The sequence below is a fragment of the Oryzias melastigma genome, linkage group LG10, assembly GCF_002922805.2.
Source record: "Oryzias melastigma strain HK-1 linkage group LG10, ASM292280v2, whole genome shotgun sequence".
In the NCBI taxonomy this organism is placed as follows: Eukaryota; Metazoa; Chordata; class Actinopteri; order Beloniformes; family Adrianichthyidae; genus Oryzias; species Oryzias melastigma.
Window position 1 is genome coordinate 26,638,685 of NC_050521.1, and position 23,741 is coordinate 26,662,425.

The following is a 23,741-nucleotide window of genomic DNA, read 5'->3' on the forward strand; positions in this document are numbered from 1 at the left end:
TTGCACCTTTTTCAGCTAAAACAGTAACATACCGTGAAAACTATGGGATAATGTTTTTTCAAGTTACATTGACATGCAAATTACAGTGCTACACCGCAAACATTAGTTTAAAATATTTTACTGTTAATTTTACAGTAATTCCCCATGGGAATTACAGCAAAGGTGAACAGTGTGTGGTAATACTGTGCATTTGGCTGATTTTAAAGCAACTCTTCATTGGAGTTGAGGCTTTGATGCCAGGTCTGCTTTGTTTTTTTTCATGTGGAGCAGAAGCCCATTAAAGTTTGGGTTTAAACCAAAGTATGAGGGAAAACTGGATCCATCATAGCAGGCTCTGCAGTCTCCTCTGTTGAGTTAAGAAGGAAATTTAGATTTTTAGGGTTTTTAGTCCCCGTCCTTATGAGGTTAGGGGAGTTATTCAACTACAAACCATGGAAATAGAAGAAATACATGTGGGTTTTATTCAGCAAAGTAATGCGGGGATTAGACTAATGCTGTTCTGCGCCCTCTAATGCCATTATGATCTAAGGAAGAAATACTCAGCAGGGATTTACATATCTGCTAATCAAATATTGTTTTCCAGTGAATCATCTAATAGAAACTGGATTTATGTGCATCTTCATTGACACACTATGGCCAAAAGTGTTCATTTGTTCGCTTGAGCTTAAGTAACATACCACAGAGAATCTATGGGCTCTATATAATGTTGGTCCGTCCTTTGGAGCTTCAACTTTTCTGCTTAGACTTTGCACAGGTTTAGAAGTTTTATGGAATCAAAGAATATTTTTATTTAAATTCTTTTAGGGGTAACCAAAATTTAGGAAAACCCACACATTTTATTTTACTTTGTAAATTAAAAAAAGGGAATATCTTTTGGGAAACCTTAGGCCTTTGAAAGAGGTCAACGCCACATTACTACACTTTAAATAGCAACCAGGAATCAGACTGTTAACACAAGTAACACGTTAAAACACAAAAACACTTGACAGGCAAATAAACTCCATCTCAACCAAAAATCAACCAAGTGAGAATAGCTGTCCTCCCATAATCCATTACCTTTGGAGCTGTCGTCTGCTAAGATGAGAAGCTCTTGGGGTTATTGGAGCTAGAGCTGGGCGATATGGTATAAAAAAGGAAATCACTATTTTTTCAATTTTATTTCACAATTTTGATTTTATCACGATTTCTTTAAAATAAATTCAAATTGACAAAATCTAATTATAATGATTTTAGTTGAAAGAAGTAACATTTTGAACAAATATTTATTTTATTCAAATTAAATATTTATTATCTATTAGGATTAATCTGTAAATAGTGCAAGAAATGCGCATTCTACTGCTACAGGTAATGGATTTCTGTGAAATGTACATGTTCTAAATATCTGTAAGTTTTTATTTTCCTTCTGTGTTAAAATTCATAAAACAGAGCTTGTAAATGATTGTCACCCAAGACCAAAAATGAGGGAGATTGATGAAGTTTAATAGCATGAATGACTGATAAAGTTTAGTAAAGTCCTTTTCCTATTAAAAACATCTCAAAGTGCTAAATAATAATAATAATAATATTAAAAACACCCTTTACCACATTTTCAAATGAAACTAAGACTTTTATTATTTTTGGATTACATACATGGTAAATAAATCTCAATTGTAAATAGACGATTTCTTTTTACTTTGAGAAAAAGGCTCCAGCTAGCATCTTTAACTGATACAAAAAACATTTTTTAAACTTGGATGGTAACATCAAATACACCTGCCAAACTTTTAATATTCAAAGTATGTCATTTAACACATTCAGCTAAATAGAATGTGGCCTAACGAGGCGGATTTGGTATTAAATCAGGTCACCTAAAATGTAAAACTAAACTGTGTTCAGAATCTAACTTGATATGCAAGCTAACTATTTCTATAATGTGTTTTAGAACAAACTATTATACAATACTGGACCAAGGATATGTTGATTAATGTTTTTAATTATTTTAAACAAACTGAACCTAATAGAACCATGTAATGGGTAAATCCATCAGCTCCAGTTACTCCAGGAGTCACGCTAATAAGTATTATGGAAACACCAGCGTTTGATAGAGTGAAGTTGGTAAAAACAAAGGAGAAGAGACGTCCACCAGGAGGAAAACTGAAGACTCCTCTCTCAGGGCTGAAGCCACAGAGATATAAGACGTTTTTGAGGAAGAAGTGCTTTTGAAACCAGACTGGCTTCAACCAGGTGGTTGTCTAAAGTGAGAAACTCTGACATCTGCGATAAACTGTCATTCAAAAAGTAAGACAAGAAGGGAAACAGCAAAAATGGTCTGAAAGGTTTAATCTGAGCATGTCCAAGCGTTTATAACATGAGACTGCAAACACGACAACTGCTCTGTGATGTTCAGATCAGACCTGAATTCAGTGTGGAATCCAGTATTTGTCAATCAATGGCAGTCATGAAAGCAAAATAAACCTAAACAGAAATCTTCAGAGAAATCATAAGAATGAGCAACAGTTAGTCAACTGGGTAATTGATTTTCTTTAGTTTTATATCAGTGCAAACACAAGGAAAATGAAAGAATAGAAGCACATGCGTGAAGAAATCCAATTTGCAGCTGAAATAAGAATTCCCAGGGTGTTATTATATGTGCAAAGTTGTTTTATTAATGGAGATCTCCGGCTGTATATTTAATTTCAAAGTCTCACAGAAGCAACGAGAAGGATGAATAAGAGATTTAATTTTTTCATTCAGAAAATGCTCAGAGATTTAAAAAGTAAGGCCTGAAAAAAAAAAAACTACAGAATTACACTTAGTTGGTAAAGAAACTTTTAAGAATAAGCAAATACCTACTGTGGCATGAAATTAGATTAAAACATTTAAGCTTGTTCTGTCATTGCAACAACAAATATCACATTTTTGTTTACAAAGTTTGAAGTTTAAATCTTTGTTTTCATTATTTACTAGCAATAATCAAACCAAAACTAATCAAACCAAAAATTAAATCAACATTAATCAAATGGTCTGTTTTATACTTCTATATTTAATCAGAAAATAATAAATCTGAAATATGTTGATAGTAATTATTACCATAAAAAGATTTATAGCTGTGAAGATTCTCAATAATCCAGATGAGGTCAAGCAGAGCAACAGGTAAAACGAAACAGCTAACTGGACTCGGTTTGTTTTTACTGTTAAAGACTTTCACATCTTCTGGAAGAGGCTTTCTTCTTTACATACCACTTTGTTAGCTTTCTATTGTCAAACAATCCACTCAATTTGAACGTCGAGTCCAGTCTGGAGTTTTGGAGTCCAGTCTGGAGTTTTGGAGTCCAGTCTGGAGTTTTGGAGTCCAGTCTGGAGTTCTGGAGTCCAGTCTGGAGTTTTGGAGTCCAGTCTGGAGTTCTGGAGTCCAGTCTGGAGTTCCGGAGTCCAGTTGGGAGTCCTGGAGTCCAGTTTGGAGTTTTGCACTTGGTTACTTGATACAGGCCGACATAACAAATTAGGTAAAAAATAAATAATAATAAATTTAAAAAAAACGGCAAAGTTGGTAAGGTTGATATCCTGGGGATATTAAGAATCAGCAATTTTAATAGAAATTATGATTATTGTTTTTCAGTATTCCCAATAAAAAAAAAAAAGACACAGTCATACCTGATACTTTAAGGCGACTTCCCTAAGTCCCTTAGAAACTGTTTTACAGTTTTAGAATCCTTAAATGATGTCTAAAACTAGAAAACTGTCATCAGTTATCGTTTAAAAAAACATCAATAAAGCCTTGCTTGATTATTTCCTCATTTAAAGAGGGAGCAGATGTCATTACCCCAGTATTATTTAATTACAGACAAGCTTTAAACTCCTCTCATCATAATCAGAATGAACTGAATATTCATGACACCTAAAAATAGGTCACAGAAAAAATAAAAATTAAGCACCAAACGAATTGTAAATGAGCTGTGAAATTAAATATCTGAGGGCTTCACAGGGGCTCAAACTGTTTTAGGAACTTCCACATGTATTCTTTCACTTACAAAGTGCATGTTTTTATGCTTTAAGGCCTGCGATATCTCCTTGAAATGAGTTAAGATAATTCCTATCCGAAGATGTTTATGTGGGTTAAGTTTCAGATCTCTGAAACACATGCCGATAAAACCTAGATTAAAGCGAAGTCTGACCATGATGAGCAGAAGCTTTTAGTCCTTCTCATAGAGAAGCAGCTTGAATCTGGATGTAACCTCAAGGCTTCTCCCCCAAAGAGCTTCATCTGAACCTCCACAGATCTCGGCTTTAAATGCCTGCACTAAAGAGACAAACAAGAAAAAAGGATGTTTCATCTGACAGTGCTGTTGTGCAATAAAAAGTGAGACATCCTCCTAAACGCCGCACCTGGGGAAATAAGAGCCACTTTGTGGTGGCTATTATCAAAGTCAGCGTTTCCTTCTGTGCCGCAGAAGAAACAAAGAATCCACTCTTTGTTTGTCTGCTCAGTTTTGTTGTTTGCAATTTAAAGAGGAAGAAACAAGATCACAACCGTGTGCTTAATGCTTTTGATTTCTTGTTTCATAAAGAGTTAAGCAATTTACAGGCTGATCTTCTATAGAAGCAGAGAATGTCACTCTTTAAGGGTTGCACAAGTAAACAGTTTGTCATTAGAAAGTCTAAATTTATACGTTTTCTCCAAAAATCTTACAAAGTATAACTAATAACTTAGTAACTTGATTTGTTTTTGAGATGATTACTGTTTACTTTTATACTTCTTTGTGTTATTATAACATTATTACATTTACTTTACCCAAGTGCACGCTTTAGTACTCTTTCCACCTCTAGTAAAATGTAAATTAAAATTTTAAGGGGCCTTTAAAGGGTTTTAAAAAGTTTTACATTTACCCAGAGTTCAAAATTAACACCCACCAGTCGCCAATTGTGAGCAAATTTCCCTTTTGGCGAGTAAAATGCAGAGGGATAGCTCTACTGAGACTAAATGTTCAGAACTGACCGTCCATTCCTGTAGGAACTCCGGCCACTGTGAGTGTCGGGGATGCAACGATTCACTTTACCCACAATCCTGTTCAATGGAGGAATGTAGGATTCACTTTCAATAGAATTTTGGCATCTCTAGTGTGTGTTTGTGATGAATTATATCTTCAAACAGCCTAACATAACCTCTTTCATAAAGGTTGGAACATAATTGTTGAAGCGTTAGTGTTCTGCTGATCCCACATAGTTACCTGTTCTCTGGTTTGTTGTTAGTCACTTTACTTGTTTATATTTTACCAAAATAGAATTTATCATTGTCATAATGTTTGTTTTGCAAACTTTGTGTTACCTTTCTGCTAACTCTTTTCATTCCCGGGAGTGAAACAACTAAATCTATGAGGCTCCGCCTTTCGGTCCTTGAGGGTGTCACCCATTTCATGACGTCATCAAAAAATATTGATGTACATACTCTGAAGCCTGGGCGTTAATCCCAAAAATTTGTCACAGGCAGGTGATGGCTCATTTTGTGGTGAAATTTGGTCAAAAATGCAGACAACATCAGATGAACGTTTCAGGATTTTTTGAAACGATGAGAACATTGATGAGCACTGACTGTGAATGTTTCTGCCCTCTTTGAAGCGTCATTAATCTCTATCAAAAAATCATTTTCGCTTCGGTTCTGTATAGTGCTGAATGAACAGTATATTATACCTAAAAGCTCAAAAAGTTTATTTTTTTATGGAATGGCCTTTTTAAATTTTTTTGTTTCATCTTTGGATGCAGAAGTTTAATTTTACTATCTTTCTTCTGCAGAACTTTAAACTTAAATCTTTATTTACTGATTAACTCTGGTTCTTTTTGACTCATCAGTATCTGGTAAACTAAAGGATCATTTAGGTTCTCTGTTTCTTCCATCTGTAATGGCTCTTCAAGTTAGATTTAGCCACATCAACTCCAGCATCCACCTACTTGATCTTCCTGTTCTGAGGCTCATATTATGTGACATATATTATATGACATACCATTTATTTTTGATTTTTTTTCCCTGTAATTCTGGGTCAGAAATCCCAGAGAAGTTCCTCCTGCCAGGTTTCCTACCTTTTCATTTCCTTTTTAACCACATATGGCGTCACAGATATGAAGTGTGCCAAAGGAAAGCCCCACTTTCATCTCGTGATGGAAAAAGTTGTTTGCTAATTATAGACTGTCCTAGTTTATGACTGACTGACTCTTTTTGCATAGCTGTTAAAGGACAAAGATGAAACGACTTATTTTGTCCTTTAGATAAATAGTGTGTTGTGGATTTTGAGCTTTTATATTTCTGTTGAAATGTGGACCGTTATGTGTTTTAGGCATCAAATAACCATTTTTATTTCTCTCTGAATTTATGTACAATAAAATGCAGTGCTTCTTGCTATAAAAGAAGCAGCATTTCAATTTCAAAGCATGCCATTTGCTTGAAGCCCCTCTCTTGACAGTGGAACAATGGACGTCTTAAATTAAATTTGGAACAATTAGGTTGCTTGCTGTAAGTAATTGGTTTTCTGGATGGATCAAACAGACGCTCGGGCTCAGATAAGAGGAAATGTGGGCGGACTCACAGATCCAGCTAAAGATTGGCCTGCGAGTCCCAGATGCTCTGAGCGCGCTCTTAAGATGAGCCAGTGCAACACTTATCTTGAACTTGCATCCTTTCCTTCCACATTGTATTCTCATTGTATTTACATTGAACCACTGGCTGCTGCCGTCAAAATTCCCACTATTTTCTTCTGTGACTGAATTTCCAGAGACATTCAGTTTTGTAGCTCAGTAGTGGTTGATCCAGACCCCAGACTCTGGGGACTGCAGTCACAGATTTGCTGTGTTATATAGTGGATGATATTAGTGGAGGATGCAGCAAACAAGCGCAGGCTTGAAGAAAGTGGTAGTATCAGATATGTGATGGCAGCCTTATATAAAGGTGTGTCTGATGAGGAAAACACGTTGGTAATGTCAGCGACCAAAACCCCGACACTGTGACCACAGAGACAATTCAATCCTATTTCAAACAAAATAACATCAGCAGAATGGGTTTTATTTGTCTGGTTTGTGATCATTTTAATCCTGAAAATTAATTAAATGACCAAAATTGATATAATCTGTAATGCTAGTGTCCCAGGAAATGTTATTTTTAGTAAAAATTGATGCATGGTTCTTTAACGAATTTACACATTAGTTGGTACAAACTTAAGGTAAGTGACATACGATTTCTGCTTTTCTTATGTGCTAGTACTAAAAAGTCATATTTTTTTTAACTATTTTATTCCTCTAACATCCTTGTTGGGGAATTCTGGGCTATTTTTTCCCTAATTTCCTTAATCTGTAATGAAAAACACCAGTGATGTCGCCTTTTAGAGTGACTGAATTAATCTAAAATTGTGATTATTTTGTCATTTGTAAAATAAATACTCACTTCTTTTTTTTTTTTACGTTGTCTTTAACAGACCAGTACATGAACATATTTAATAAGTGCTCAAGAATCCAACAACTTCTCATTAACAAGCCAAAACCACCTGGATCTGTTCAGACAGAAAAAAACAGTTTTAGAGTAGACTATAGCTCTTTGGTTTGGAGCTGAAGGAAACATTTTTGGTTGGTTAATAATTATACAATTTATGCGTAATTTACGTAGTTTATACGCATTTACTATGTAAATTCAACGCAATTGTGCAAGATTTTTACTAATTTGTGGCCATCCACGACTGTTCCATGTAAATCTGACGGACTTTTCATGGATGTACCACTGATGTATGACTTTTATATCTTGCATACGGCGCACACATCACGCTAGATATAATTATTTACGCATCTCAATCCACAACTGGACAAGCAGGACGGGGGCTCGCTGGGGGATGCCTGGTGCTGTGCGGAGGCGGGTTGCAGACCTGGTACGCCGGGCATGGATGCAACTCTGGACAAAGGCTACCATCAGTAACACACTACGCCGCTACACCACGTCTGCACTGGCAGACGTGTCCTCCTGCTAAAGCCAGTTTAGGTGCAGGCCAGTCTAAAGTATATCAGCACTGTATATCAGGTCCATTTAGAAATAAAACAATATTTCAGGCTGCATCTGTATTTTACAGCAGTTATTGTTTCAACAGAAGCACCTTTAGGAAAAAGGTGGAATGATCTCTGAAAGTGAAAATCAAGCTTGACAGCTTAGGCAGAACAGAATTGCTCAAGTACACGAAGACAAAAACCCAAAAAGAAACGGAGCAATGAAAACGAGTCCAACAAAATCACATCGACCAAACTGTCTGAGACAATAACCTCAAGCAACAGTCCTGAACCTCTCCGGTTCTTTCTGCTCCACACCTGATTTTCCGGTGACAGTTCTTCTTCCTTCAGAGAAAGGTGATGGGAGACGGAGTGCATAACAACAGCGTGACAGCTTCCCGGAAGGAAAAGCTATTGAAGCACAGCAGTATTTATAGATGGAACAAAATATCTTGTTTACCTCCTCCAGGTCCGTATGGAGAATCATGCAGAATTATTTCTCCATGACTGTGTTTTCTATTTGTGGAGAGGCGAAGGTTTCCATATATACGGGAGGGAAATGGACTAGATTAGAGGGTGTGGATATGCATTTATTACTGAGCATTATCAAAGACTATCACACACTTTACACCCAGAGGATACACGCTCACTAATTGAGGTCAAGATTGCTCTTTACTGGACTTTTTAAAATCCTTTTCAACCCATTTGTCTTCTGCTTTTTCTGGATACAGTGAAATTGAAGATTGTCCCCTTGGACTGCCAGGCTTGAATTCAATCTGTTATAATTCACAATGCATCTTATCATTAGCATGGATGAAAAAGCTGTTCCCATGACTATTGATGATATAGGTCAGAGAGACTCTTTTCTTCTTCATTTATATTCAATAAACAAACCTGTTATACTTTCTTCTGAGCAGCTTTGACTGATCAGATATCAATGAGCTTGTCTATCGTTGACCAGTTAGCTGTCAGAATTCTATGAGAACTGAACTCAAATTTACCCTTAAAGAGAAACACGATCCTTTAGAAAAATGGAAAGGATAGAAACCATGAAGAAAAATTATTCCCAACCTTTTTGCTTTGTGTACCCAGTGCACCTTAACTCTTCAACACCAGAGTTTTAGCTCCAGTGTAGATGTTCTTTAAACTGCCATAACTCTTCAATCGTTTCTGTAATTAATGTGATTACGACGGATTCTGGAACGGAGAAAAGCTCATATGCACACTTTACAGTAATGCAGTAAGAAATAGTAAACTTACAGTTTTAAAGTGCATAGTAGTAAACTTTACAATAGTAATGTAGTAACTTTTTCAATTGTAAACTTTACTATAGTTTTGCTGTAAACCTTAGAGTTATAAAGTGTACAGTAGTAAACTTTATAATAGTAATTTAGTAAACTTTCACAGTTGTAAAGTTTACAGTAGTAAGCTTAATGATCATACAGTTGAAAACGTTATCAAATGTACAGTAGTAAACTTTAAAACAGTTATGTAGTAAACTTTAAAATAGTTGTGTGGTAGTCCTTAGAGTTGAAAAACGTACTATAGTTAACTTTATAATAGTAATGTACTGGTAGTGAACTTTACAGTTTTAAAGTTTACAGTAGTAAACTATAATTTTAATGTAGTAAACCTTAACAGTTTTAAAGTGTACAGTAGTGAACTTTATAATGAGTATGTCGTAAACTTTATAGTAAGCTTGATGATCATAAAGTTGAAAACTTAAGAGTTGTAAAGTGTACAGTAGCAAACTGTCTAAAAGTAATTTAGTAAACGTTTGCAGTTGTAATGTATACAGTAGTAAACTTGTAATAGCAATGTATTAAAGTTTACCATTGCTAAAGTATAGAGTAGTAAACTTGTAATAGTAGTAAACTTTACAGCTATAAGGTACAGTTGTACGCTTTACATTTTTAAAGTGAACAGTAGTAAACTTTTTAATAGTAATGTAGTAAACTTTTGCAGTTGTAATGTGAACAGTAGTAAACTTGAAATAGTAATGTATGAAACTTTACATTTGTAAAGTGTACAATAGCAGACTTTATGATAGTAAGGTAGAAAACTACAGTATTAAAGTGTACAGTAGTAACTTGCACAGTATTAAACTTTATTTTTATCAAGTATAAAACTTAACAGTAGTAACGTGTTTACAAAACCTGTGTAAACAGATAATTCCCCAGAATTCACGCAAAGCTATTGGGCTATATAAATGAAATGGAATTGAATTGAAAATCTGCTTTTCTTGGCTTCAGATTCTATTGGAATTACATTAGTTACGTAAACTGTCTAAGTAGTATGGTAGTTCAAAGTGTTATTTTGAATTTGTCTGCAACAGCTTCGATGATAAAGGGTTAAAAACCATGCTTACTCAGTCATCTGTGTTGGGTTTTCAATCTTCAATCGCAGGTATCAATGATGCTAAAGTTGAAATGTTGTCCTTTCATTTGCCCTTTTCTTTAAAAAAATCTGTGCAACCAAAAAGAGGAAATACTTTACATGCAGCCAAATGGCAGGTGGGCAAAAATAAAGACTGCTTTGATGCACTGCTTTTCCTCTTAAAAAAAAAAACCCAACCTGAAGTAGCTTTGATTTAAACATGTCTCTTTTGAACAGAATTAGGCTTGAGGGGGTGGTAACTTTAGCACAAAGAGCGCTAACAGCTAGCATGTTGGTGTTTCCATAAATACTCTCCTTTCTGCTCACACTTACCAATGAATAAATTAAAAGAACATAAAATGCGATTCTAGCCTGTGTGTGTAATGACTGGGGTATGAGGGGGCCCAGTGGAGAGCATTTAATTGACAGTGACTGCTGCATTTGCACAGGAAACCAGTAGAGCTGCGTCTCTCCTGCAGCCAGAGTGCTGTTTAGAGAGCACAAAGGCAGCTTGGTTTGAAAAGGCAACCTTGGAGCATGAATACTAATGGAATTGATTTATACCTCCATTTCCTGCTGGGAGCCTTGAGGAGCGCAGACTGTGGTGCGTGCTCAACAGCCTGAAGTGGTGGGAAAAGGAGCAGGACAGTGAAACCATCAGAGGTGTTTTAGTTCTGCTGCAAAAGGAGCAAAGACGGCTGGAGCTATTAACATCCTCCTCCGTCATGGCTCTGCACTCTGAAGTCCTCCAGTTAAAAGCGTCCCTTGACATGAGGAGTGTGTCATATAAAAAACACTGCACCACCATGTTTACCCCACACCCCCATTATATGAAACCATAAGGTCTTGGACATAAATCCATCCTTAAAAACATAAAAAAGCAATTAACACAAAGATGCGTTGTCCTATTTCCAACATATTCACTGGAATATGGAAGTGATTTTATCCTTTGTAGATGAATTTTAAGTGTACGATGTTTCATCAGCTGAAAAAATTACTAAACAGGTGAAAAAATGGAAACAGGAAATGCTTGTAATGACCAAAAATAACTATATGTAGTTAAAGAAAGATGCAAAACTGGGATTAACAGAATACATGTTGAAATAACTAAAGGAAGACACAGAAAGGACATTTTAAAGATGCTGAGCAATGCTAAAAAAATATGGCAATGCTAAGGCTAAGGCTCGGTTAGCTAGCAAAATGTGTAAAACGACTGGAGCAATGCATTTTAAATTAGCTGAGAGGATCAGACATTTAATTTTAATAAAACTTTTGAGTGGTGTGCTAAACTATTGTCAATATCCTTGTAAAACATTAACTTTAAACATTTTATCAAAACCATGTGCAGTATTTCAAAAATAAGATTGAGAGGAAACAACATTTTAAAACCTGTTTTAGTTGTTATTGCAGTCCATATGTAAGTAGACAGAGGACATCAAAGCTCCATTTATACGTTAATGCATTTACCTGAATGTGTGAATTGTCAAACATTCCTTTTGTGTTTGATACACTGCAGAAAATGTCATTTTTTTCTCAGGACAGAATATGTGGTTTCCTGCATTAAACTATTTCAGGGACTGACTGTTTTATTTATTTAGCTTTCAGTCAGTGAGGCTTTTATAGTACATAATTGTGAAATTAACATATACTGAAGATGTTTAGAAGTAGAAGCTGCATCACTGTATGTGGTTTTGTGGATTTAAGGATTACGTTAAGTAGGTTTAAATTCTTTGTGTGAATTTATTTAGTTTTCTTAACTCTTTCAAAAGTGCAAACAATACCAACCCCATGTGAGGTTGAGGGTGTCTGTGTGAGGAGCTGGCAGAGTATGAATCAGTCAACATCTGTTACAGCAGGCAGGGAAAAAGATTTTGGCCCCCCCTGGATTAGCAAACCACATGTGCTTTTGAAGTGCCGCAGTATGAGGCCGAGATATGTGATGAATTAGGAAAGTAATTAAAGTAATGGAGGATCTCTTCTGCAAAAATTAATAGATTTATTAAGATGTAAGTATGTAGTAGACAGTAATGACATGTCCATATAATTTTAGTTAAAAATAGAAATTATTTTTTGTGGGCAACATGTCTTTAAAATAAAAATAAAAGCATAACAACCCTATAGAAATTAATGTTTTTATAAAGAAGGCTGTTTTTGTGAAATGAAAACTTTTTTCTTTTATTATCCTCATGAAAACATTTGAAGGTCCTTTTTATTGTCTGCTCTAACTGTACATGATGTAAAGGTTAAACAAACATTAGATCTTCATTTTCATGATGAAAAACGTCCAAAAGTTTTCAACAAACATACTTGGCTTTCATTGAAAAGTTTGTTCCAGACATTTTTACTGCAATACCACTAACTAACCAAAGACCGTGGACTAAATGTAAAAATATTTATGTTAATATATCCTCTTTTTTATATCATGAAAATGAAGGTTCTCATTATGTGCAGGTCACATTGTCTTAAAGTTCAGTCATGACATCTAGACTTCAAATCGTCCTTCTTGAAATATTTCAGTCCTCACCCAAGTGATAATGAGTGGTGAAAGACTTAAGATTATGATATTTCTGTATCATAAAATATCAAGCATGTTAATCCATGTTTTAGCAGCATTATTGGCCTGAAACTGGTGTGATTAGCAGAAAAAAACCTTTCATTCTGAAAGGATTCAAAGCATAAATACATTGTATTGAAAGAAATGAAAGTCAATATAAATGTAAAAGTGGACATTTTTTTTTTAAAGCTTATATTTGTGACCACAGCTTTAGGCATTTTGCTTTTTAGATGTATTTCCAGGTCAGTTACCTTGTGGTAGAGTGTCCACCCTAAGACTAGAAGGTCATGAGTTCAAATCTAGACCGAGTCTAAAAATGGGACTCAATAGCCTCATTTCCACTGAGCAGTCCAGAGAGTTTCCATTGTAAAATGGACCCATTAAACAGTTCCAAGCTCATCCATTGTTAGTCCATAGTTTTTCTTGCAATATTTATGGAATGATTTAATAAGTATTGCAAGAAAAACCTAATACTGGATCATATATACTACCCAGAATGTATATAATGTATAAAAATGTGTTTATTTGGTGAAAGAATCCATTTTATGTAGGACCTTCTTTCCAGTGAAGTTGTTGGACTTCGATGTTGATAAAACCACATCTCCATCCAGTCATGACTTGAACAACACAGTGCATTCTGTTTGCAGCCCTTTTTGATTTTATTGAATAGATGTTACGATTTCTTTAAGGATAAAATAAAAGCTAAAAAATAAATAAAAGCACAACAGTCATGTTGAGATGCAGAACAGGGTCGACTGACAGAAACAGTAACAGGATTTACAGTCTTTGCACATACTTTCCCAGAGAATGTCATGCAATGGGATGATACTGACTGCAAGATCACTCCAGCACATCAGTGGCAAATAGTTTTTCAAAATAAACTCGCACGGCCTTGCCCGTTGCTTCTATATGGGTCTGACACAGAGGCAGAAAAGCTTGCTGCCGAACGGAGTAAATGCAGAAACACAAGACGATGAAAAATCATATGAAATCACTTTATTCTCAGTGTGCGGTGATTCCATTTTTGCAGGAAGGTTACAGACTGAAATATTTGTCTAAAATGGCATGCAGTGAGGCTAACAGGTGGAACTCTGAAACACACACACAGAAGACACGAAACGGTTATATCAACAACCTTGCCTACGTCACACACCATAAGCATGCATACATTTTTCGTCAACAGATAGGAGATAGAAAGAGGGAAGAAGGGGCGGGAGTTGAGGAGATTTAGCCGTAGAAAAAAATGCATCAAATGAACATGTTTGTTTGTTTTTTCTCAAAAGTATTAACCACCAGAGGACAGAAAACAGGACTGACTACAGACAACAGAAGAAATACAGTGCACCAGAGTAAGCATCCTAACACGTACAGAACAGAGAGAGACACCAGACAGCTACATTCAAGTCACATCAAAGATTTCTTCAGTTTTTTTTATTTTTTCAAAGCCATGTTTCAGTTTGTTTTCTAAAACTTGGTCATGGCCGTGTAAGTGGAAATAAGATGGCAGGACATTTCTGGCACTGGACTACAAAGTAGTGAACACTTGTGACTCGGGCAGTAAGTTTGGGCAGTAGTTTAATAGCCATTAGCGATGCAATCAAGTAGCATCTACATGATTTTGATGAAAGCATCTCGAATGGTTAAAGTGGGTGGATTCCACGTAAACATGATTGGATTTTAGAGTGAACAGGTTTGAAAGGACTCCACTGGAACACATTTGTGATTTGAAGCCGCGGTATCTCACTGGGCTGCAGAAAAATGTGTTGAGACAGGAAACTCCTGAACTGGTAGAGTCTATGTTTTTAAAAAGATGTTTGGACAATGATTCGAAATACTTAAATTGACAAATTCAGTGTTTCAAAGGTTGTTATGGCGACAGTTACCTTAAATTTTCTTAATCACTTTTTGAGTCATCATTAAGTACAGATTTAAAGTAAGTTGAATAAACTTTGTTAGAAGTTTAAAACTCCATCATAACAGACGTTTGGCCCCTACAAAGGGTGTAGGCAAATTAAAAATCCCTACAAGTCTTCCAAAAGCATTTTGAAACATCCTTGGTGTGACCAATTGTATCACAAACACTGTCAGCCCAGTGAGGCACGAAGCTTTCAGCCTGTGTTGCTTGGAGTCCTTTTCAGGGGCAGTAATCTCTGTTTCTAGAATTTTCCAGGGCTAATCAAAAAACAAGTATTGGTTGAATAAGATGCTAAAATGAGAAATTCAGGTTAATAAAAACACTATTCTACTCTCAGCAAAGGCGAACAATGGTTAACGTCTAACCAAAGCATAAAGCTCGAATACCTGAGAATTTTAAAATAAAGTATGCAGGTGATATGAATAAAACCATTTGACTAAATCTAATAATACCAGCCCTATTCTTTGGTTTGATTATAGAACTACTCTGACAATGGATGCATCGGATAACTACTGGTTGCTAACTATCTGCAAACACAGAGGCTAGCAAAGGCAGTTTACAAGTACATTAAAACTACATAAAATCCAGTAAATGTGCTTTACATAGTCAACTTTTTGATCCTTTTTTTTTAAACAGCATTAGCGTTTTACAGAGCTCACAAACACAGAGATAGCTAAATTTCTCCTACGGACTCCAGAGGAAAACAGTCCCAAATCGGTGTTTAGCTAGCGAAAACAGTGCGAGTGGCAGATAGTCGGTTGGAGCGGACGGGTTGCAGAAACATCAGCTAACACGTTCTATCACGAAAGGAGCTAACTTGATGCTAATAACAGCACATTAACGGTCCTTTATCCATCCTGCGGGGGCAACCGAAACAATGTTAGCATTAGCATTGTCACAAATGGTGGTTGGTTTAACCCCTTAACCCCAGAGCGTTAACGTAATTGCAGCAGATTTTGTTGATATGCAGCACTTTACAGCAGTACATTTTAGTACTTTACAGTAGTAAAGTGTTTACACAATTAATGTAAACCAGGGATAGGCAACTCCAGGCCTCGAGGGCCGCATTCTTGCATGTTTTCCAAAATACCTGGCATGTTCTAATTGGCTGGACACACCTGAACCAGGTAATCAGTCATAAGTAGGGGTTATATATCTGGAAATTTTGCAGACACTTGAGCCCTCGAGGTCTGGAGTTGCCCATCTTTGGTGTAAACCAATTCATTCTGATGCTTCAGATTCTGTTGGAATTACTTGAAACGGTTGAAGAGAGAGCTTTGTCATTGAACGGTTAAAGGTGTAGCCAAATTGGAGAAGCTATAGCCGAGGCCCACTGTCATCGTCTGCCTAGTGAGTCAGTAACCAGCGGACGCTGGTGTGGAATGTCAGAAAGATCTGGAATGTTTGACAAGATTCAGTGTAAATAAAGTTTATGTTGTTTTTTCGTCTTCAACATTCCTCATTTGTGCCATGTCAGTTTTTGACTTTAAGAAAGAAAAATTTCAAAGATTGGATTAGTGATGTTAGTAAAGTCGTAGTGAAAATTCTTACGTGACGAGAACGAAACCCAAGTTTTCCTTTAGTTAAAATGTTCTGTCTGCTTTGAAAAGAACACGTGGACCCATTTGTGTTTTCAACAATTACCAACACAATAAAGAGTAAATTTTAACACACAAGAATGAAGATTGTCTGGTATTGCTGATTTAAGGTTCCACTTCCATCAGTCAAACCAATGCGCACAGGACAACTTCATATTTCTCAGAATATATTGCACTATCGTCACTGTCTGTTCACATAGAATGTGTGTTCACAACATCGTTGTGGTTTTTTTTTTTCAACATCTCAAAAAAAAAAAATTATGCCATTGGACTTAACGTTTTAAAACCTGTGACTTTAGGAGATGCGTAACATACGGAGGTTTTCTCCATGGAAGAACCTTCTGGACACGCTGTACACCTCAGGCGGAATGTCGTTTCAATAAAAATGGAGATCCAGTTATTGCCTCAAATATCAATGTATTCGGATTGAAAATCTGTCAACGTCACTTCACAACCATTAACGACATGCAAAAGAGTAAAACCCCAAAAAGAAACCAACAAAACATTTAATCACTAACAAATTCCTCCAGGTTCTGGTTTACACAGTTTGTTTGAAACGTATAGTTATACATTCACTGTGAATTATGAGGGACAGAATGAGCTGAATCAAAACCAAAAATTGCTTTTCGTTTATATTTACACAGTATGTATCAAATATCAGCAAGAACTTAAAAGTAAAACTCAATCAAATTTTGATATGATTTGGATAATTTCTTGAAAAATATGGCTTATACTCTTGGTCATCTTGCTATATATCATATTTCACTCATAGATATAGTTCTCTCTTTTTTTGTACAACCAAGGCTATTTACAAACAAAAAGGGTGGGTGATGGATGAGCCCTGGAAAATGGTTTCTATCGTGGTGCTCTTAACAGTTTGAATCACGATCTTCTTAGCTTTAAGATAAGATAACGGCACGCTACCCAGAAGACACCTATGGGTTTGAAAGTGGTGAAGATAGATGTGGCTGCAGGGTGGGGCAGGACAGGCTGGAACAGCATTAATTAGAAGGACGCTGCAGGAAGTTAAACCACATTTCAGCTGAGCAACTATTACTTTTTATTAAACATATCCATGAGAGGAGCTGGGATGAATTTCATGACCGTATCCACGATGCTTTCTTCCTCCTCCTCATCACCGCAGCCGGTGGGGACAGCCTTTTTCGGGCGGGTGAGGCTTCCCTCGGAGGCCTGCTCCATTGCAGCTGCCGCCTCCGCTTCCTTCTCCTCCTTCTTCTTGATGCCATACTGCAAATGCAACATGAAGTCAACTTTAAATCTGTCTAGAAATAAAGTTTAGCTTCTATAGTCCCATAGAATGGGATCCTCAAAGTATTAACTTTTTACAAAATAAAAGCTTTTACTGTCTACTTTTCCAGATAATAATACTTTGAATGTTTGAACGAAAAACTACAAGTAGCATACTTTGAATTTGAATACAGTGAATTTGGTGCACAATTCCAGGCCTTAAATACTGTATCCTTGTTACCTACTACCACCTCAAACAGACTTAGTTGTTTTAGATAATATTACTTAAACTTTGTATTTCTGACCAAAACTACTGTATAACTACCCAAATTTGAACTGATCAAAGACAACTTGGGATATAATTCAAATCCTTGAATCATATCCTCTTGTTCTACTGGTTACCCACTCTCACCTCACACAGACTTATGTACTTTTACTGTATAGTTTTCCAGATAATAGTTTTCCATTTTTGTCCAATATACGTTTTGAGTAGCCAACTTTACATTTGAAAAAAAATACTTTGGTCCATAAATTCAGACCTTGAATACTATATCCTTGTTCTTTAGGTCACCCACTATTATCTCAAACAGACTTGTGTATTTTTACTATATAGTTTTCCAGATACTAATACTTTAACTTTGCATTTTTGACCAAAAATACTGCATAATAATCCAAATTTGAATTAAAATGAAAAGACTGTTGCTTAATTCCAGGCCAAATTTTTGTAACTTCTGTTTGATCTGGATACATCTTATATGATATTTTATTTATACTTGACAGGAAAAATAGTTTTATTTACTTATCTAAAAGGGGTTGCATTCATAGAATGAGCATCCCTGTTTCAGTATAAAATTGCACAGGAAACAAAATTTGATTTTTTTTTTTTTTTTTTTTTTTTGGTCGCAGCTTGTTGAAATAGCAGAAGAAAATTGCAGATTTTCCCTCCTGGAGTCTGTAGAAGCATTTTCTGTAGATCTGCAGGGTTTCAGATCACCGAAAGGTCAGCTGCTTGAGTAATGTCTGTTCTGCAGGCAGAGCAGCAGATACCCGTCTGGACTCCTCAGCGACCCGTTTAGTGTCGTGCCAGACTCGCGTTAATGGAATTCTGGGGTGATAAATATTTTAAGGATGTGAATGGAGGCAGTGGGAACATCTCTGTCTGTAGGAGTGGCTGCACGGGGAGATGACAGTCATGTTTACCTCCAGCTAAATAGCCATTTTCCCCTCGTTGCTCAAACCAGTTTTCTGGTATGCAGATAAATCTGATAAATGGGAACATTTTCGGCTTTCCTGAACATAGTTTTACTAAAAATTTTACACGGTAACATTCAACCAAGACAGAAAATAAATATTTTAGTGAAAGGATACAGTTGGCGAAACAGGGGCGTCCAGTTTTATGTTTAGTCAATGTACAAATGGCACTGGTCCAAGGACCGCTTGGTACCAGGCCACAGAAAGGGAAAAAAATGCTTAAGCTCAGGGGTCCCCAACCATCAAGACGCGGGCCGATACTGGTTAGGGTATTCTAACCCTAACTGGTTCTGCGTCCCGAGAGTTCAGGACCTGGGATTTTTTTGGGAACAGCCAGTATGTTAAAAGGGACACCCAAAACATCAAGAAGTGAGGTGAAGGGGGCCCGTACCATATGTCCATGTATGACGAGTTGGGAGTTAGAATGTGTAGCTGTGACAGATCCTTGTGTTTGTGTTAGTGTGTGATTAGATTATTGCACTAACCTTGATTATTCTGTTGCCCAATGATTGTAAAGACCTGGACTTCAGTCGTTTCTTCATTTAAGGTTTCATTTTGTGAAACATCTTAAGAGAAACTTGGTTGTTGATTTGTGTTTTAGAAATAAACCGTTTTAAATTGAAAAACAAAACTGAGTCTTTCGCTGTATAAAACATGTTGCTGAGCTAAAGGAAGGATTTCAGGAAGGTTCTGTTGATGACCGGTTTATTACTCGGTTATCTGGTTTAAAGCGTATTTACATCCTTTAAACGTTGCTTGAACTCCACCTTTAAACATGAAAATGGTGTAAATTCCAGGACAGTAAGACATGTAATCACTATGCTGAGAACCTCAGTTGTCTAGAAGATATTTCCCACTTGTTATGCAAACATTTGCGTTTACCTTGTCCCTGATGCCCTGCCGGATATTTTCCCTCTCAGCCTCCATTCTTGCATATTTGGCCTTCCTCTCCTCTTCCTGTTGCCTCAGTGCTTCTTGCCGTTCTTCCTCTTTTTTCTGAGCATCGGGATCCTTCTCCTCTTCCCCACCAAGCATCTTCCCCATGTCTTTGGTGGCCCCTGTGGAAGAAAAGATGGAGGCATGTTACTCAGTTTGTAAGTCATTGCAAAGATAGACTCAATGTTACTGCTGTGGGTCGGCATTCAACGTTTTGTGCTTCGCATCAGACAGTTAGATAATTCAATAGATCCTGGTTCAGGTCGTCATGTCTGTCGCCAAGTGGCGATAGAAATGTCTGACAATGGGGGAACAAAGGCCGAGGGCCATAAGCATCAGCGTGAGATGAAAGCCACAACCATTAATTATTAACAATTGTCTTGATTGTCTTTGTGTTGGCCTTTGGCATCTCCAGCAGAGGCTGACGGTCGCATGCAAAGCGTCCACTTGGGTGATGAAACGAAAGGCTGCGGAAAAGACTGGAACAAATGCACTCTGGGGGTCATTCTGACCCCGATCCGCTCCTCTGTCTGCATGCGTTAGATATGCTAAACACGAGATCAAACGTTATGAAAATACTCTTTAGTCATTGTGTTCCTTATCTGTTTACCATTCAAGATAAGTCAGAGTTTAACATTTCAAGCCTAAAGCAGCTGAACTGTAAATGTTAAGCTTTATGTTGATCATATGTTTGTGTAATTACAAATTATGGGAGTCGGAAATAATGGCTATTCAAGAATGTGAAAACACAACGTGGTGACTGTAAGGGTTGATCTGCAGACGTCAACATCCTGCTCCGTCTTTTAACCACACATGGCTGAGTCGGCGAAGAGCATCTGCTGTGTGCTGCAGGCGTCCAATGACATGCTTCATAAGTCACTTCACAGTCACTGTGTTCCAGCTCGTCCAAATAACCCCAGGATTTATCTTCACATTAGATGATCCACCTCACGCTTTTATGTGAGCAGAAATACAAACAGCAGAGCGAACAGATGTTTAAGAAAAAAAAAAACACTAAATATGTTTTTATTTTAGAACAATCATCCTCTTTGTTGTTAAACTACTGAGACCCCTGGAGACCTTTAGCTGTAACCCATCATTGAGAGGAGCACATTCTGCACTGAACGCTGAATCCAACACAATGATACAAAATGCTGCTTATTATGAACATGATTTTATCAGCAAAACGACGTTTGATAAAAGTGTAAAGAATCTGAAGGGCAGAGATAATTATGTAATAAAGAAATAGTTCAGTCTAAATCGCAGCTGCTCTAATGGGTGCATACAGGCACTCAGGTGAAAAAAGTTGTAAACTGCTTGGTGTGCCCATTCAGAGAAAGTGTTTATGCACATGTTCATGCTGCAAGCGATTGGTCGTAGTGAACACTTGTGTAAAATGTAAGGTTCAGGCCCCCTAAGCGTCACTTTTTGACATTTTTGGTTCTCCTAAAATGCAAATCAGGGTCAGTCAACGAGCATGGGAGCATCAGAGAGCGACCAGAGTGGTCAGGGTCCAGGCGAGAGTCTGGGCAGGTGACAAACAATCAAAACCAAGGATGAGGCAAGGTCAGTTAAACAGGAGATGGTCGGTATGCAGGCTGAGTAGCACAAACTATGCTCCGGCAGTGCTTAAGTGTCCTGTGGGTGATTAGCAAATGAGAGACAGCTGAGCAGCATCCAGGAACTGTGCGCTGGGGATGCTGGGAGATGTAGTGAGTCAGTACTCTGGAGATGGCTGCTGCCGGTGACCGGAGGGGGAGGCAGAGCTCTGACTCCTGACAGACATGCTGCCTGTTGCTATGTAATCATGGGTCCCCAACACTCGGGATGCATGAATCGATGCAGAACTGGGTTAAGGTACCTGTACTTAGTCAGGATATTGTGCCCTGTAGGGTTGGGGACTCCTGATTAGTGCATGCAGTTTTTTCACCGTCTGTGGCACGGTACCAAGTGGCCCTCGGACCGGTACCAGTTTGCAGCTCGGAGGTTGGGGACCCCTGATTTAATGGAAACACCCAAAAAGTAAAAAAGTGGTGCAGAGGGGCCCCGAACCAAACGTCCATCTATGACAAGTTGGTAGTGAGAATGCATTTAAGATGCAGTCGTGTCATACAGATTTTTTTTTATTTTCCATTACCCCTTAAATCATGCAGATTGTGCAAGGATCCAGTTCTTTTCATGTGATACTTGCAGACTCCTTGTGTACAGGCTGACTGTTAGAAATGAGGAAATTAGACAATCAGTGTGTAGTTTGTGTGGACAGCTTAGGGGTGTCCTATGGGCACTAACATGTCACGTGCACACCCCATGTGTGCAGTATTTGCGCACAATAAGTAACGAGCCTTACTAATGACTAGAGAATAGCTTAAGGATGCTGTAGGACAGCATCACCTGTCATAAGTCTGTGTAACTCACATTATCCTTATGATTACTTAACGATACTAACGCAGTACAATGGTACATTCAAACAATAATAATAAAGGTAAAAAGGAGCTTTAGGACACACTAGACCAGAAGCTCCATAAATTGATTTTTTTCTGTAGCCTCTTCTCTCTTTTTTATCATTTACTTTCAGATCGTTTTGCTGTTGTTGTGAAAATCCCAAAATGTCAGACTAGTCAACAGAGCAAATGATGCTGACGATGGAAACTAAGAATACATTTGACTCATTGTGATATAAATACCGAAGACAAACATGTTCACAGCAACTGAAGAACGTTTTAACTCACATAGCAGAAAACAAATCAGCTTTTTGTTTGGATGAGTTCTATAATACAAGTGCATAAACTAGAATAAAGTTTAAATTAAAAAAATATATTAATTTAGTTTGGGCAAGCACGGAAAAGCTGAACTAAGCAGCAGAAGAAATGCACTTTCTTTGAATGTCCTCCCAAGTATAAAGATATGAAAACGACAACAAAAAGAGCAAAAAGTCGGTGCTGATTAAAAGTGAAACCTCCTAAAGAGCGGTCCTCCTGCCTCTGCTCCCTGTCCGCCTGTGATAGCTCCTCTTTCCAGCTCAATAGCTGGACGGAGGCCAGCACTTAAAGAGCGGTCAGACAAATCCTGAACCTTAGACTCTGCGGTCACCGCGACGTGCAGCAGAGAAACAGGCGATAATGAGAACAGGGCCGCCGTTACCACACCAGGCAGACCTAAAACAAGCTCTTCCTGTGACCTCACTGTCACGTTCCAGGTCTCCATCCTCCGTCTCTGGTAGGGAACTTTAAAGATGGAGCCGTCTGCCTTTGCAGGAATTATATTAGAGGACACTGAATGTCCCTGGATACAAGGATAAAAATTACATTATAATATAGAGGTTTTTGCTCAAAAAGTCCACGAAAAACAGCAAAGATCATTTACAAACTACACAACGACAGAGAATCTTTATCGACAAACTCTACAAAACAGTAACAGAAGATCTGAACCAGAAATGTTCCTACTGGGGGGCCATGATGCTAACCCCCACACCACTGTAGTGTTAGAGATCCCATTTCTGTTCTCATCATTTCCTCTACAACCAGCTTTTAATACACACTGAACACAATTCACAGTTGCTAGGAGAAGATAGATAATGAATAGTAAACAATGCAAAATTAGATGATAATAGAATGTGTATGAACGAACATTATGAACATTAAAATTGCTAACTGCTTGCTAAATAGTCAAACAATGGTTCTACTCCACTAAACGTGATGTCAATAGTTTTGTGCTGATTAAAGATGCTAAAATGTTACAGGAAATGCCAAGAAAGGGCTAAACATATAATTAGCTAAATAAATTTCATTTCATTTCATTTCATTTATTCATTTATAAAGCACCTTTCACCACCAGCCAAGGAGGCCCAAAGTGCTGTACACAAGAAAAT

At 37.3% G+C, this 23,741-nt stretch overlaps 1 protein-coding gene across 1 annotated transcript in view; it reads right to left on the minus strand.

Annotated features, from left to right (window-relative positions):
- Positions 1-13,901: 13,901 nt before the first annotated feature.
- Positions 13,902-23,741, minus strand: part of LOC112137833 (complexin-2) — a 48,745-nt gene continuing 38,905 nt past the window's right edge. Inside the window, exons 3-4 of the mRNA XM_024260343.2 lie at positions 19,820-19,995; positions 13,902-17,686 (exon numbers count right to left, since the gene is read on the minus strand). Of these exons, the coding sequence (XP_024116111.1) occupies positions 17,492-17,686; positions 19,820-19,995 (371 nt within the window). The 3' untranslated portion in view covers positions 13,902-17,491. The remainder of the gene's footprint in view (positions 17,687-19,819; positions 19,996-23,741) is intronic.